At 31.5% G+C, this 16,468-nt stretch overlaps 1 protein-coding gene across 1 annotated transcript in view; it reads right to left on the minus strand.

Moving 5' to 3' along the window:
- LOC107442849 (uncharacterized) overlaps positions 1 to 16,468 on the minus strand; it is a 66,873-nt gene that overhangs the window by 10,387 nt on the left and 40,018 nt on the right. The window contains exons 2-3 of the mRNA XM_016056509.4: positions 1,972 to 2,098; positions 909 to 1,051 (exon numbers count right to left, since the gene is read on the minus strand). Coding sequence (XP_015911995.1) covers positions 909 to 1,051; positions 1,972 to 2,098 — 270 coding nt within the window. The remainder of the gene's footprint in view (positions 1 to 908; positions 1,052 to 1,971; positions 2,099 to 16,468) is intronic.

Genomic DNA, 16,468 nt, shown 5'->3' on the forward strand with positions numbered 1-16,468 from the left:
CTTAAAATGCAATATTTGCATAAAATAATTGGAAAATATGCATATTTTTGTTTCCAAACAGAAATGATTTTGAAGGAATAGATGTGCCTAAGATTTGCTATGTTTTACTCTCTAAACCAGTATAAAGAAGGGCTACAACCATCTTTCCAGACCATTAACTATTTTATTTGCTAAAATAAATTGTTTTTCTTCTGCTAAATTAAAATAAATAAATGTTTTTGTGCAACATTTAGGACTTCTCAGTTGAAATATTCACAGAGGGTAACACACGTAACGTTCAGTTAACACACGTAACGCACCAATTTCACCAAAATAAAGAAGTTTTTACTGTTGCAAGAAATTTTTAAAAATCACTAAACACAGCTTCGATATTGTATCTCTCTATAAAAGAAAATATCTTAATTTTTTGCCTTTATACTTCACAGAATTAAATGAATATATTCAAAGTTTCAAATATCTAGCATTATAAAGGGTAACACACGTAACAAAATTTCAGAATTTTTTTTTTCAACATCAAATTAATTTGCGCCTTCAATCTTCGTTTTGAAAACTTACAACACATATAGATTTAACAACAAATTAAGAAAAACATAAAAAATATCTAACAAGTTTATTATAATAAGTGTTAAAGTTGAAATATGTCGTGTAAAAGTAACACACGTAACGAAAGAATCGCCCTAATAGATTTTAATGGTTTCAGAATTAGCAACTTTCCGACTCCAATACATTCTATTTTGTCTTCATTTATTTAAAACATAGGAGAATTTTGCCTACATGCATCAATATCCTATTTTAATTATTTGGCAATTTCAATATTGTAAATTTCCCACGGAATCCTATGGTTCCGCGGAACACTTTTTGGGAAGCTCTGGTTTAACCATTCTCTTACTATTAATTTAACAACTTGCCTTCTTGTATTGGACCAATAACGCAGAGCTCTGAAAGAAACTGCCTTGCTCCCGACACCAAACTGTTGAAAACTTTGGTCTGCGTAGGTGAGAAACAATGCTTCATGTGATTATCCACACAACCAACGCTGTCCTTAAGTTTTCTGTAAAATAATATTTAAAAAAGAAACGATGGTTAAGCTTAAATTTCGAATACTATAAATATATCATGCTTAAAATAGAAATCTCTTCCAGCTTCTGACACATTACAACACTATCCTTACAGAAAAAGATACTTTTGTGATTGCTCAGAGGTTGACAGATGTAATAAAACACACCTAATTTAGTTATGAAACAAATTAATGTATAATGTATTTTTAGCTATATATGAAGTTAATTTTTTGAGGTGTAAATGAGGTTTATTGATGAGGTTATTTTCGGTGCTCATATCACGACGTAAACAAGCTTGAGCTGATCCCTCTCTCCAATCTCTCACAAAACAAGCAAAGAGAAAACTTTCAGACATGACAGATTTAACGTGCACCTTGTTGTGTATACACCATAGATATAAAGGCAGATCTCCCCTATATTAGTCCCTGGTATACACACTGGTTGTAAAGCCAGCTGCCAGGATTGAACTCATGACACCAAGCTTTACACTAACTGCACATTTGGTTACAATACAGAGATTGCATAATAGGGAACTATCTCAAGATAGGCCCCTTTCCTCTACATTGTCATTCTAAACAGAAAGCTGTAACATATTTTTTATCCTTACTTTTTATCACAGAAATCTAAAGCTAATTGTTGACGTATGCCTGTTTAGGCAGAGGGGGTGCGATTGTTCTTGTTTTCCAGTGGCGCCATCTATGGGCAAAAATCTAAAGCTAATGCGCTATGTATAACACTAAAATATGTCTTTATATCTTATCATACTTTCAAACTTTTGAGTGGTGTCTTCAAATAAAATAAAAACTTATCTAGACATTAAGTGCTCTAGAAAAAGCGATTACTTATAATACTTAACAATAACAATAAAAAATTTAACTTAACAGTTTGTAATATTTTATAACTTTTGAATTACCTGCAAACAGCTAAAAGCTCTTCTTTGGTAGTAACAAGTGCTAAATCGTTGTTTTGTGTAACTGATTGCAAAGACTCTAAACAAGCATGCAATTCGTGCAGGGTACACTCTTCTCCGTATATAAACACTGAAAAAATTTTACTTCATTAGTTGAAAATACTTGCATTTTAACACATTGCAAGCGGGTCATGTAAAAATACGTTTTTTGAAATTTCTTGATCCATGCAAAAGTTTGAAAAGTGGTAGCAAAACTACTTCGTTTCCGCTCGGTTTTTCAAATAAATTATCCATTCGTGATCATCATATGTTCATTCGCGATTATCACAAACATAAATTAGTATTGCAATCGTTTCGTCGTATTTTTATTTTTTAAATTGATGTTGTAACTATAGTGAAAAGTTTCTTGCCAACCACTTTTTTTAAAATTTAAATCTATAACATTTGTAATACATCTGTAATGTAATTTTCCGGCGTGCAATGTGTTAAAGAACACTATTTAAATAACAAAAGCCACACTTGGTGAATACAGCAATAATCACAATTTTTAACACAGCTCAATTTTAAATTCAAATATTAATAAAAATCTTCAATAAAGTATTTATTTCTCAAATTTCAAAGCATTTTTAAAATAAATAAATATTTTCACACAAGGTAAAATTAAAAAAAAAAAACATGTCGAAACATGATCAGGATCAGAACACAAAGGGATATTTACCATTTGCATCCTGATCCAAATGATAAATACCATTTACCTATAAGTCAAGTGAATGTCGAGAAAAAAATAAAATTAACAGAACATTTTGTCTAAAATGCTGATATTGAAATTTTATTCACACCTGGATAAAAACTGATTTGTAAATAAATATAGGATTATTATTATTTTTTTGAGCATACCGCATTTAATAAGAAAATGCGTGTTTTTATTTTCATTTTTGCTTACAATTCGGGCTGAATTCAAATTTTATTTATTAATTCATTTAAATCTTCAAATAAAATCAGGGCATTAATTTTTGAAGAATAGCATTTAATGAGAGGATACTATTTTCGAGAGGTTTTCCAAAAACTAGTTCAACAACTTAATTTTTTAAAATTTTGATGAAAAAATTTAAAAATGTATTTCAAGTGTATTTTTTTATATACCTCAAATTCATAAGAATCACTTACAATTCGGGCTAAATTCAAATGTTATTTATTAATTCATTTAAATCTTCAAATAAAATCAGGGCATTTGCTTTTGAAGAATAGCATTTAAAGAGAGGATACTTTTTTTGAGAGGTTTTCCAAAAACTAGTTCTCAATTACTTAATTTTTTAAAATTTTGTTGAAAAAATTTAAAAATGTAATTCAAGTATATTTTTTAATGTACCACAAATTCATGAGAATTATTTCATTGCATAAAAAAATTCAGAAAATGTGTTTTTTTTCTCTATCAAGACTCATCTAACCCCTTAAGATTGCCGCTTTCTTTTTTAAATTAGTACTTTTCTTTAAAACCTAAATGCTTGTTTGATTCTGCATAATCATTTTCCTCAAACGTTTGAGCCTTCATAGCTATCAAATTATATTCCACTAATTATGTTAACGTTGTTCGAATCTAGTTTTATTAGCAGCCTACGATTGATGCATTTATATCATTCGTTCTATTTTATTTAATATAACTTTCTTCCTAACATGTTGAAAATCAAAGCAGTCATTATATTTCATTAATAATATATTATTCAAAAAGTGTCTTATTAAAAGACTTAAAAAGATATATTAAGGTCTAAATTGTTGAGACCCCACTACAATCTAATTTTATTCTAAATGATATCATAAAAGATTAATTATGCCATATTTAGATCATTAATTTCATTTTATTCCATGTAATTCTCGTTCTCGATTGTTAGAGTCCATTGCTATAAAATTATATTCTATTAATTCTAAATAACGTTATTATTCCGCTCAATCCAACAAGCGCAATAATCAACTTGTCAACTAGCAAAATGTTTCCTTTAACAATCGACGTCATTACCAAAATATTTGTGTTTCAGTGCTGATATTAGCGAGGATTTACTCCATCAGAGAACAATGTGGAATTCTAAATGAGTATATTCCCGAACACGTTCGTCAACTAACTGAATATCTGAATTGATATATAACTTTTGAGTCCATATGATTAATAGAGCAAATGATAATTAAGACTGCTCAATTTCTGATAATAATAATCAAATAATGATACGGTGTGTTATGCATTTCTCGTTAGTTTGACACGTTTCTTTATCATAATGATGTTAAATGTAATTCGAAATTCAGTTTATGTTTGATGATGATGATAATAATCAAGGGCTCATTATTCTTCGAATTTTGGTGCTCCTAAATGTTATCATTCAATGGAAACAGTTCGATGAAATATTGTAATATTAATTCATTAAAAAAATACTTAGTAGAAGATAAGTATGCCAACACAAAAAGCCATGACACCTTGTGAGCAATACCATATTGATAAATGCGATTACGTAGAACAGTGTTTCCCAAAGTGTGGTACGCGTACCCCCAGGGGTACGGGAACAGTCTACCGGGGGTACGCATTCTAATGCGAAATATCTTGCAACAAACGAAAATTTCACAAAATTTTATTTAAAAACAAAGCTAGTCATGAAAATTTACGATTACGTATTTTTTTATTGGCTATTTTTGGCAGAGTTAACAGTTAATAATTAGGGGTATCAACAGCCAGTTGTGATTTTTAACTTTCGGACAATTTTTTACAGTAAAAAATACATTCATTTTGTATTAGTGGTACACAGCGTTACGAAAAATTTAGAAAGGGTACACAAAAGTCATAAGTTTGGGAAACACTGACGTAGAACAACGGTTCCCACAGAGTGTTCCGCGGAAGAGTTAAAGGGGTTTCCGGGAGTTAATACTTTTTAAAACCCTAGATGAGTTTTGAAACCAAGGTAGTTTCAACAGTCAGTTGTAAGTTTTAGACTCAAGAGCCAATAATGCTATACGGCGTCTAACAATTGGTTATCTTTAAAAGTGGGTTAAAAATATTTGAGATGCACCAAATGTCTTTGAAATACTTAATAAGGTGTCTATGTGGATGTAGTTCCAACAACCTGTTCAAACGATGAAAAACTAAGTCGGGCAGGGTGGTTCCTATCTGGGGGGGGGGGGGGAATTAGGCAAATCTATATTTTCTATCAGAGTGTCCTTTAAATTGTTATTCTTAGATATAATAGTAAAGGGTCTATCAACACACAAATCTGTTGTATGAGTAATATGGTTACTTACTGTTATACGAACAGTGGGAATGGTTCCTACTATAAATTACAGTAAGAAGCCGAAATATAATTGGTTTTCGGGTTTTTATAAAACTCCCCATTAAAAATACAGTATTACGGATGTTCATAGACAATTCTCATTTTTAATGATAATTTGATGCTAACACTTCAAGCGAAGAAGAAGACCTCCCATACCCACACATGTGACATATGACGTCAGAACCAGCTAATCTTTATCAGCAAAATGGCGTATTAAAGTTTAGCTAAGTTTTTCTTCATAAGTTATAATGCTAATTAATGATAAGTTAATTAAGAGAGCCGTATGTCACATTGAATTAGTTGAAATATAATTCTTTATGGTCTACTTCTTTTATTTAAACTAGATTTATTATTTGTTTATGTATTTTGTTGTAACCATGATATATTTTTGTTTTGTATATCTGGCAACTTCGACGCATAATTAGTTTGTCTATGTTCCACATGGCTTCGTGCCTGCCTTTGTGTTAAGTCTCATTGTAAACATATAGTGAAAGAATTAAAATCTTTAAGAACCTTTGAGAAAGAATTTAAAATGTGTCACTCAAAAGAATTCGTACTTGACAGGTTTGGCTTACTCGAAATATAATGGAAAGAACAGTTGCTAATTAATGATAAGTTAATTAAAAGAGCCGTATTGCACATTGAATTACTTGAAATACAATTCTTTATCGTCTACTTTTTTTATTTAAACTAGATTTATTATCTGCTTATGTATTTTGTTTTAACCATGATATATTTTTGTTTTGTGTACCTGGCACCTTCGACTCTTAATTAGTTTGTTTATGTTCCACATGACTTCGTGCCTGCCTTTGTGTTAAGTCTCCTTGTAAATATATAGTGAAAGAATTAAAATCTTCAAGAATATTTGAACAAGATTTTAAAATGTGTCACTCAAAAGAATTCATACTTTGACAGATTTGGCTTACTCGAATTATAATCGAAAGAACAGTTGCTAACGTAAACAAATGCCACGTTTCAACAACCAATCAGGATCGAGATACCCACACTACGTCACTTGCAGGTATCCCATTATGCATAAAATACAGCTGTTTACTGTAACACTATTTAACACTTTTCTAAAGACTTATTACTTTTGAGTGATTTTATAATGGAAAAAAGCAGTACTTCCAAGTAGATCAGATTTTTCAAAAAAGAATTTAATTAAACTAAGCGAAATATTTTTCCGGTTACCTTCAACTTGAATTTAAGATGGTAATTAGGACAATTTATGTTTTTTTTTTATTAATATCTTACTGTTTGTAAACATAAGAATCAGCCTTCCCAAACACTAAAAACTTGAAGACAATTTGTCAATAATCTTTTTAAATCAATTTATGAAATCATTAGTTCAATGTGCATTATTAAACCTAAAATAATTTTTTTTAAATAGTTTTTCCTTTCTTTTTTAATAGTCTAAAATAAATAAAAGTTGTTCGCTCAAAAATGAATGTGCCTACTTTCCTCCTGAATTTTTCAGTATCTATTTATACTCAGCTCGATATTTTCTTCTAAAAGCTGCGTGAACTGTTTACTACAAAATGAAAGTAGATGGTAAACTCAAATGTATTAGGAAGAAAAAAAAAGTTGGAAAACAAAGTAGGAAAAAAAAAAGTTTCTTCTTAGTTTTAAATTGCATGGTTTTAAAAATGAATGAGATTTTCTTTTTGGAAAAAATAAAAAAAGAATGTAGGTAATGATAGCTCTAGGGAGAATATTCTCCTCTTGGACTTCATCGATAAATGAAACAAAAATGAAAGACAAGCAAGTTTTTAGATAATTCAACATACAAGTATTTTCCTCTCTTGGGATTGAGCAGTTGCTTATAACAAAACAGTTGATAAAAGTTAAAAACTTTCAGAAAAATAAAAAGGTTTTTGTTTAATATTTGGCTAACTTTTTATAATTGTTTTTAAACCCTTATGTATTAGAATTTTAAATTCAAGCATAGCAATTTATAACATTCCATTGTATAGTCACTAATAAAAAGAAATTACCACCAATTCTTAGATTGCCTCTAAGGAGTTTTGAAGCATTGGTTTAGGTTCCTTTTTCTTTCTTTTAATTTATTGTTTATTTTTTATAAGCAAATATTAAAGTTAACGTAAAATGTAATGGCTCAAGATCTGGAATCTGCTGTACTTAGCCGCCAAACATTAATAAATTATAGACTTAGGTAAGCTGATGATCGAAAGGTGTTGTAACTAAGTCTAAAAAAACATTTTTTGAGACAACATAATATTGTTATTTTTACGTAGATTTGCACGTGTTATTTTTTACATTAACATCAAATTTCATTCTGAACCCTCCGCATATTCTCCTTAAATTCAATGGCCAGAATATTTGCTTTAAGCCTTAAGGGCAGAATTAAACATAATGCAGTGTTTACTGACACAAATGCAGGAATCTGTTAAATTGGGATAAACGTAAAAGACAATATTTTCATTTACAGTTTGTGAAATTTCTGACCCTCTGTTTCGATCCCGTTGCCAATTGTTTAGTTTCAGATTCAGTTCCGTTACTAATTTGACTTGTATATTTTAATATCGACTTTTCATTCCATTTCTTCTTTTCTTTTCATTACAGGGGTTATGTTTCAATTTCCTAAACATATTTTAATTTATTAAATAATTTAACATTTCCAGTGTCAAAATATCAGGAATTTCAAATAGCTATGAAGTATTTAAAAATTAATAAGCATAGAATTAAACGTCGAAGTTTTATTAAGAATATTCACAAGGGATCGCACTTCGTAAATATCTTTATAAATATCAATAAAAGAAAATACCTCATATATAACCTTTTCGGGTATACAGAACGTTCCATAATCACAGTCTATATTATTATATATTTTTAGAATCCTTTTGAAAGATGAAGTAAAAAACGCAAGTACGTTCAAAAATTTAATATTAAAGTGGTGAAAAAACAAAAACGCTTTCGAAATCTGTCAAATCACTATAGGAAGACGGCATGAAAACCAGCAATAGGTGTTGCACCATCAATGGAGAGTTAGTTTAAATAATTGTTTTCACACTGCTGCCAACTATTGTAATATTTTAACTCTTGCTAGGCAAAGGTTGGAGGGAGCACCTAATCGGATTAATGAAAAATTGTCTTCGTAAATCTCTTGGTCGGGCACTATTAGACAAAGAAAACTCTATCCACTGTACTTGTAGGGATAGAAGCCACCCTTAACAACAGACCCCTTTTATATGAAGAGGGAGATGAAGACAACAAGGAAGCTTTGACACCGGCACATTTTCTAACGGGTAGAAAATTAACAGCTACACCTACAAATCTGAATAACAATCCAAGACTTACGAAACCCTATGGACAACAACAAGACGTATTGGATATATTTTGGAAAAGATGGTCCAAAGAATATCTGCTGCAACTGCGCTCTCAATCACCAAGTTCGCAATATTCATAACTCCTTCGCCATCCGTGCAGGAGATCTTGTGCTACTACAAGAAGACGTCAGACCCAGGCACATGTGGAAGAATACCCGAATTACAAATCTAGTTAAAGGAACGTGATGGGGAAATTCGAACATGCGTGTTAAGAGTGGATGGAAAGACTATAACTCGACTTATACAGCTGGTCATCCCTCTTGAGGTTGACCGGGGTGGTGAGGATGTTGCGACATCAATGGAGAGTTATTTTAAATAATTGTTTGAATACGGCTGGCAACTCTTGTAATTGTAATATTCTAACTCTGGCTGATTGCTAGGCAACAAAATAATTTTCCTTTTTTTCTTGTTATAAATGTTTTGTTTATCGTCTGTGTATATCAGTGGAAATAGAAGAATGCGATCGCTGTAAAAGCTAACATTAGGTACTTGATAACCAGATGACACTTGGGGGCGTATTTAACTATCGCCTTTCAACTCTTATCTGTTTTCTTCTGGCATTGACTTGGTCGATGTCAAAGTTTTCAATAATATAAAATGTCTCAAAATAGGAAAACAAATGTCTCAATGATCTTTTTTTCTCTATTTTATATAGTAATTTGAGACCCTTAAGGGATCACAATACCTAAAGAATGGACAAATAATCTATTTTTTATTGCTTACATTACATATTTCAAACGACTTTAAACTCTTGAAAAAAATTTCATGTCTCTGCGTTTTTAAAATATTTATGAACGTTTGACTTTAGATTATTCTAAAAGCGGACAACTGGTTAAGGTTTTTGCATCCGATTATAAATAATAATAATATAATAATCTAACCAAATAAATTTGTAAATATTCTGGAAGCTAAGCTTAATTTATTATAAAATTTTTTAACAAGGTATTATTAATTAGTCTTCTCGTTTCTATAAATTGAAGTGAAGTGATTTATTTATCATTACCAGCCTTGTGCAATTTATCGTTTTTAATTTGTTTACAGTTTTCAGATTAGAATTTTCCGTACAGCTAATAAAAGAGGACTTTTTCGAGACCATTCTGTTATTTATACCTTAATTTAATGTTTATATTTAAGCTTCGTTAATTATTTGCTTGTTTTACTTACCATTATGTTTTGTTGACATCGGATCATGCCATTGTGGTGCACAAGATCAGTAAAATCACACATTAAAGTTTAATTTTATATACACGTGTAAAGTATTTTATGTGATTTAAAACCTAACCCTTTTGTGTGATGTAAAAGCTGTAATTAATGCAAGACCTCTCACATATGTCTCAGATGATCCAAGAGATTTGGTTCCCCTATCTCCATCATTGTTCATTCAAGATATTCCAACTGTTGGTGTCCCAGATTTGGATCATTTGGATGATGTTAATATTTCGAAAAGGTTGAGATACCAGCAAAGGCTACTTAAGGAATTCCGAAGACGATTCCGAGATGAATATCTCAGTCTTTTAGTGCAGTGAAGAAAAGGTATCTAATCAATGAGCTAAAGATAGGTGATATTGTGTTAATTAAGTGTGATAATAAGAAGAGAATGGATTCGCCACTTGGGCGAATTATTGAAGTTTTTCCTGGACATGACAATTTCATTCGTGTGGTTAAAGTTAACTGCGATTGGAGAATTGACACGACCTCTCAAACATATATACCCCTTAGAGATTTCATGTAGTAATGAACTGTACGAGAAAGTAGACATTATCAAAACTGAGTCACTTGCTTCTAAAGTTGTTGTCAATCAAGACTCTGATACAACTCAGACTGTTGCTCCAAGAGTTGTGGTCGCTGATTCCAAGAATGATCAAACTAGGCGCGGAAGAAGAATTAGACTTCCAAAACGTTATGATCACTAATTCGACTTCTCATTATTATTTGCAAACTGTTCTACCTTAATTTATATGAATGCTGAATTATATGTGTGCGTGTGTGATTGAGTTGAATGTTTCAAAATTAGTTTATTAACTGTTTTGATAAATTAGCATTTATCAAAAGGTGGGAGTATATGGAAAATAGAGTGATAGTTTCTGTTAAGGCTTCTATACTATGAGAGCTGAACTATCAACTAAATTGGAGCAAACTAGTTCGCAAGTTACGTTGTGTTAGTATTAGCGTGAAAGTTTGAAGGCTATTTGTGTACCAAAAGTTATTGATATGGGTGGTTGTGCGGCAGTAAATTGCCAAAACAGTTCTAAATATTTTTTGAGGTACATTTTAGAAAAATAAAAAATATGGAAACATTAAATTAAGACCTGAAGCAATTCCTACAATTTTCCAAATTCCTTTAAAATTCAACAAAAAAGACTGAAAGGAATAGGCTGTCCAAAACCTGGATCAATTTTAGATAAGCAAAAATCTAATGCAAGTATAAATTTATTAATTCCTCTTCATTTGCTTAGTTTTTTTTATTATTAAAGAACCAAAAAGTGCGTAAGAACTATTTCTACTTAGTAATGTATAATATATATATATATATATATATATATATATATATATATATATATATATATATATATATATATATATATATATATATATATATATATATATATATATATTGAATTGTAGTCCTTATTTGGCTCATAATCAAAAATCGTAATTCCATTTTCGAGAAATAAGTAAACCACTGTAAATTTTGCTTCATTTTGTCAGCACTCATTGAATAGCTCAGTGTATCCAGTAAATATGAAGCAATTTAAAAAAGTAAATGTTTTCTCATATTATATTTTCGTTTCATTACATAGGCTGAAACCAATGTTCAAATTATTGATGATCCACAAAGTTTGATTGAAGAAAACTTACATTTGAAAACCCAAAACCAAGAGTTGCAATCGCAATTAGCCTCTTTGAAAAAGGAAATGTATTCTTTTCTTACACCACAACAAGTAGTAGTCTTAGGAGAGAATCCTCGTACTATAGCTAAATGGTGTAAGGAAAATTTTATTAAGGGCTTAAAACTACGTTTTGCTTTGGGAAAGCATGCATATGAATTTTTAAGAAATTCTGGCTCTCCTGCACCAGCTTATAGCACTTTGAATCGTAGAATTCATGGCATTAAAGTAAATTTTGGAATCTTAAACAACATCATTAACTTGCTTCAAGCCAAAGTTTGTGCAATGGATGATTTAGACAAATATTGTTGTATTTCTATTGATGAGATGGAAATCGCATCCCATCAAAATTTTGATGTCTCTAAAAAAGAGTTTGTTGGGCTATCGACTTTGAGATACAGAGTCGATGCGAACCATTATATGGTAGTAATGATTAGAGGTCTGAAATCTCCGTGGAAGCAAGTCGTCGCTCATGAATTAACTGGTTGTTCAACATCTGGGAAAATATTATTCAACTATGTACACCAGGTGGTAAAAGCTGTTAAAAGTATTAATTTAAAAGTGGTGGCAACTGTTTCTGATATGAGGTCTTCAAATAAATCTATGTGGAAGGCTGCTGGTATCTCTTTAACTAGGACAAATGGATCCATAACTTTCAACATAGATGGGGAAGAATTCCACTGTCTGCCTGATGTTCCTCACGTTTTTAAAAACATTAAAAGTGCATTTTTGCGATACCGTTTTATTCTTCCTGAAGACATTTGCTTAGAAAATGATTTGCCTTCAAGGTACGTATCTTCAGGATACATCAAGCAATTGTGGATTGATGAAGTGTACGGAGAGTCTGTGTCGAGAAACTGCGACGAACAGTCTAACTTTAAAATTTTAACTGTAACTGTAGCGAGGCGGAAGTTTTGTAAACAGAAGGGGAATGATCGCCTCAGAGTAAAGAGGTTGATATGTTATGCTCATTTCAAAAAAGCTTAATGTTTCGTTTTCAATTATGTTTCTTGTTACGTTTTGTGTTAAATATTAAATGTTTTAAAAAGAAATAGTTAATTCCTTTAATGGCAGAACTTGTTACTTTTTATTAATGACATCTTTTTATTTTTACAAGAGTAGCGATCCTTTTGAAAGCGAAAGAAAAGCTTTCCATCTTCTCACCGGGAAAATTGAAGAACAACAGAAATTGCAGGTAAGGTAATTTTACCTTTACCTTTAATTAAGAATTATTTTGAGTTGATTGATAAATAATTTAATACATGGCATCCCCGCTGGGACTGAGAAGACCGATTAGTTTTTCTTAAAAGATCGTGTATTTATCGAATTGATATATAATTTAAAAAGATGTCGGCAGATGAGAAAATTAAGCAGTTAAAAAGAAAACGAGGTTCCTTAAGAACAAGCGTAACTAATACACTGACTAAATTAGATGCAGAACTTTCGAAAACGGAAGATATAAATGTCAGTGTAATCGAAGAAATAATCGAAACATTAACAAACAAATTTGATTCTTTGAGTTCTGTTGATAAAGAACTAGAACCCCTCTTCAACGATGATGAATATCAATCAGAATTTGAAAAAACAGAATAGTATCAAGATAAGGTAGTTATTTCTAAACTAAGAGCAAAAAAGAAAATAAATGAAATGCAAACGTCAGTAAAGAGTATGGAAAGCGAAAATATAACCTTACAACGTTCAATAAATAAAACAGAAATAAACGAATCAGCAGCAGAAAAGGTGCGCATTCAACTCCCGAAACTGAGTATCGCGAAATTTTATGGTGATGTCAGCCAATGGCTAACCTTTTGGAATAGTTTTGAAACAGCGATACACAATAATGAATTATTAGATAAAGTGGATAAGTTTAACTATTTGAAGGCGCATTTAGGTGGATCTGCTTTAAATACGGTTGAGGGTTTTTCAATTTCAAACGCATCATATGATTCCGCAATTGAATTATTAAAAGATAGATTTGCTAAGAAAGATTTACTTATTCACACACATATGAGCGCTATTTTAAATATGCAACCGTTGAAAAGTTCAAACGATATTCACGCATTTAGAAAATTTTATGATAATTGCATGACACATATACGCAGTTTAGAATCATTAGAATTAAAACCAGAAAATTATGGAAGTGTATTGTGTCCTATGTTGCTTAAAATATTACCCCCAGATTTAGTATTAGAGTATAATAAAATCGAAAATGAAAATGTATATTCAGATATAAAAGAGCTTTTAAATTTTCTTTCGAAAGCATTAAGTTGTAGAGAACGCTCAATTCAGATGAGTACAGTAAGTGACCTTGGAAATAAATATCAAGTGGATCGGAGAAATCCGAGACATATCAGTCGGCGCCATAATGAAGAAATAAATTTCTCCCCCTCTAGTAGAAAGTTAAATATTCAATCACGTGAAAATGAGAAACCGAAATATACGGCAACAGATTTATTGAGCTCTGAGATGAAACAGAACAGAAATAAAAAATCTTTCTGCGTTTTTTGTGAGGAACCGCATGATTCAGCGAGTTGTAAATTAGCAATGAGTTTATCGTTAGAAGAAAAAAAGAATATTTTGAAAAAAAGACGAGCTTTTGCTTTCGCTGTTTAATTATGAATCATAGGGCGGATCAGTGTTATTCAAAAATTGTTTGCACATTTTGTTCGAAGCGCCATGCATCAATAATGTGTTATTTAAATCCTGATTTAAAAGGGAATGAATCCGATAATTTTGATAATAGTAATAAACTTGTTGAAAGTAGTGTTTTAACTAATAATTGTTGTTCTAATGAAGTTTATTTACAAACTTTAATTGTATATGTTCATGGTCAGAATTCTAAACATTTAGTAAGAATAATTATTGATTTGGGTAGTCAAAGATCATATTGTAGTAAATTTATTGCTAAAACAATGGGTTTAAATTGCATTGGGGAGGAAACTGTCACCCACGGACTTTTTGGAGGTATTGAAAATACTGAACAACATAAGCGGTATAGTGTTAAGCTAACTAGCCTGGATGAGAAATTCAGCTGTGAATTTGACGTGATGGATCAGAAGCAGATTTGTGCTCCTATTCCTAAAATAAGTGATTCCAACTGTAAACGTGAATTAATAGGTATGGGTATTTTTGCAAGTGATATCGAATTAAAAGGGAATTCTTGTTTATATGAAAAAAACCCAAATGAAATTCACATACTTATTGGGGCAGATCTTGCAAGTACCTTGCTAACGGGGAATATTAAACATCTATCAGGAGGGTTAGTAGCTGCGAATACGCGTCTTGGGTGGACAGTGCTGGGAAAATCTGTACGAGAAAACGCATTTAATACTCCTCAGTTATTATTGACTTTACATGTAGATTATGCTAAAATATCGGATCTTTGGGAGTTAGATTCTTTAGGAATTCACGATATGAGTGAAAAACAAACAAAAATAGAAACACAAGAAATTGTTCTAAAGCATTTCCAAGAAACATTAACCAGAGATCAAAGCGGTAGGTATCAGGTTTGTTTACCTTGGTTGGAGGGTCGTGTAACATTGTCGGATCATAAAGAATTGGCCAAGAAAAGGCTTAGCAATACCGTGCAATCGCTTAATTCTAGTAATATGTTAAAGGCGTATCAAGATGTATTTGATGAGTGGGAAAAAGAAGGCATTATAGAGCAGGTTTTGTCAGATTATAACAACATAAATAAAGCAGAGACCACTGAGCACTTCTTACCTCATAGACCAGTCATCAAAGAGAATTCAACGACTAAAATTCGTCCCGTGTTTGATGGGTCAGCTAAAACTCGTAATTCTTTATCGTTAAATGAGTGTATTGAAAAAGGGCCAAATTTGATAGAGCTAATACCATCAGTTTTAAATCGTTTTAGATGGGGTAAAATCGGTGTTATAGCCGATATTCGCAAAGCCTTTTTACAAATAAGCCTGCAAGAAAGTGATAGGAATTTTTTGAAGTTTTTATGGTGGAGAGACGGTGACCCTCGCAAATTAATTACTTACAGGCACTGTCGCGTTGTTTTTGGTGTTTCGTGCAGCCCTTTTCTGCTAGCTGCCGTTTTAAACCACCATTTGGAAAACGTACCAGAAAACTTAAAGCATTTGGCTAAGAAACTAAAAGACTCCATGTACGTGGACAATTGTGTAGCAAGTGTTGATTCTGTTGCAGAACTAGAATATTTTCGATCAGAATCACAGAAACTGCTAGCTTCTGCGAAATTTGACTTGCGTGGCTGGATACATAATGCGCACACTTCAGAGAATAAAGTTGAGGAAAATTTACAGATTGCGAATTCCGAAAACTTTAAAGTCCCAGTTTTAGGGCTTTTGTGGAACTTTAAGAACGATACGTTGTCTTGCGATATTAACGATATCAGTATCGATGATAAAAGCATAACTAAGAGGAAAATATTATCATTGGCACATAAGATATTTGACCCTATTGGGTTCACGTGCCCAGTGACTCTAATACCGAAACTACTTCTCCAAGATTGTTGGAAAGCTCAAGTCTCTTGGGATGCTGAACTGCCGAAAGATATCGTTCAAAAGTTTAATAATTGGAGAAACCAAATCTCAGATTTGAAAGACATTGAAATTCCTCGAAATTACTCATGCTTGGATTTGAATGACGCAAAATTGACTTTGCATGTTTTTTGCGACGCATCCAAACTTTCTTATGCTACTGGAATTTTCTTGAGAGCAGAACGGGGAAATGAAGTGACTTGTCAGTTACTACAAGCTAGATCACGAGTGGCACCATTAAAGAATGTGTCTATCCCGAGATTGGAATTACTCGCCTGTAACATCGGAGTGAGACTAGCAACATCTGTAAAAAATGATCTGAACTTGAAGGATATCCAAACATTTTATTGGTCTGATTCCATGGACGCATTGTATTGGATAAAGAAAGAAGGTCCATGGGTTGTATTTGTGACCAATAGGGTAAAAGAAAT

Source organism: Parasteatoda tepidariorum, chromosome 9, assembly GCF_982258835.1.
Source record: "Parasteatoda tepidariorum strain Cologne lab strain chromosome 9, Ptep-v5.0, whole genome shotgun sequence".
Classification (NCBI taxonomy): domain Eukaryota; kingdom Metazoa; phylum Arthropoda; class Arachnida; order Araneae; family Theridiidae; genus Parasteatoda; species Parasteatoda tepidariorum.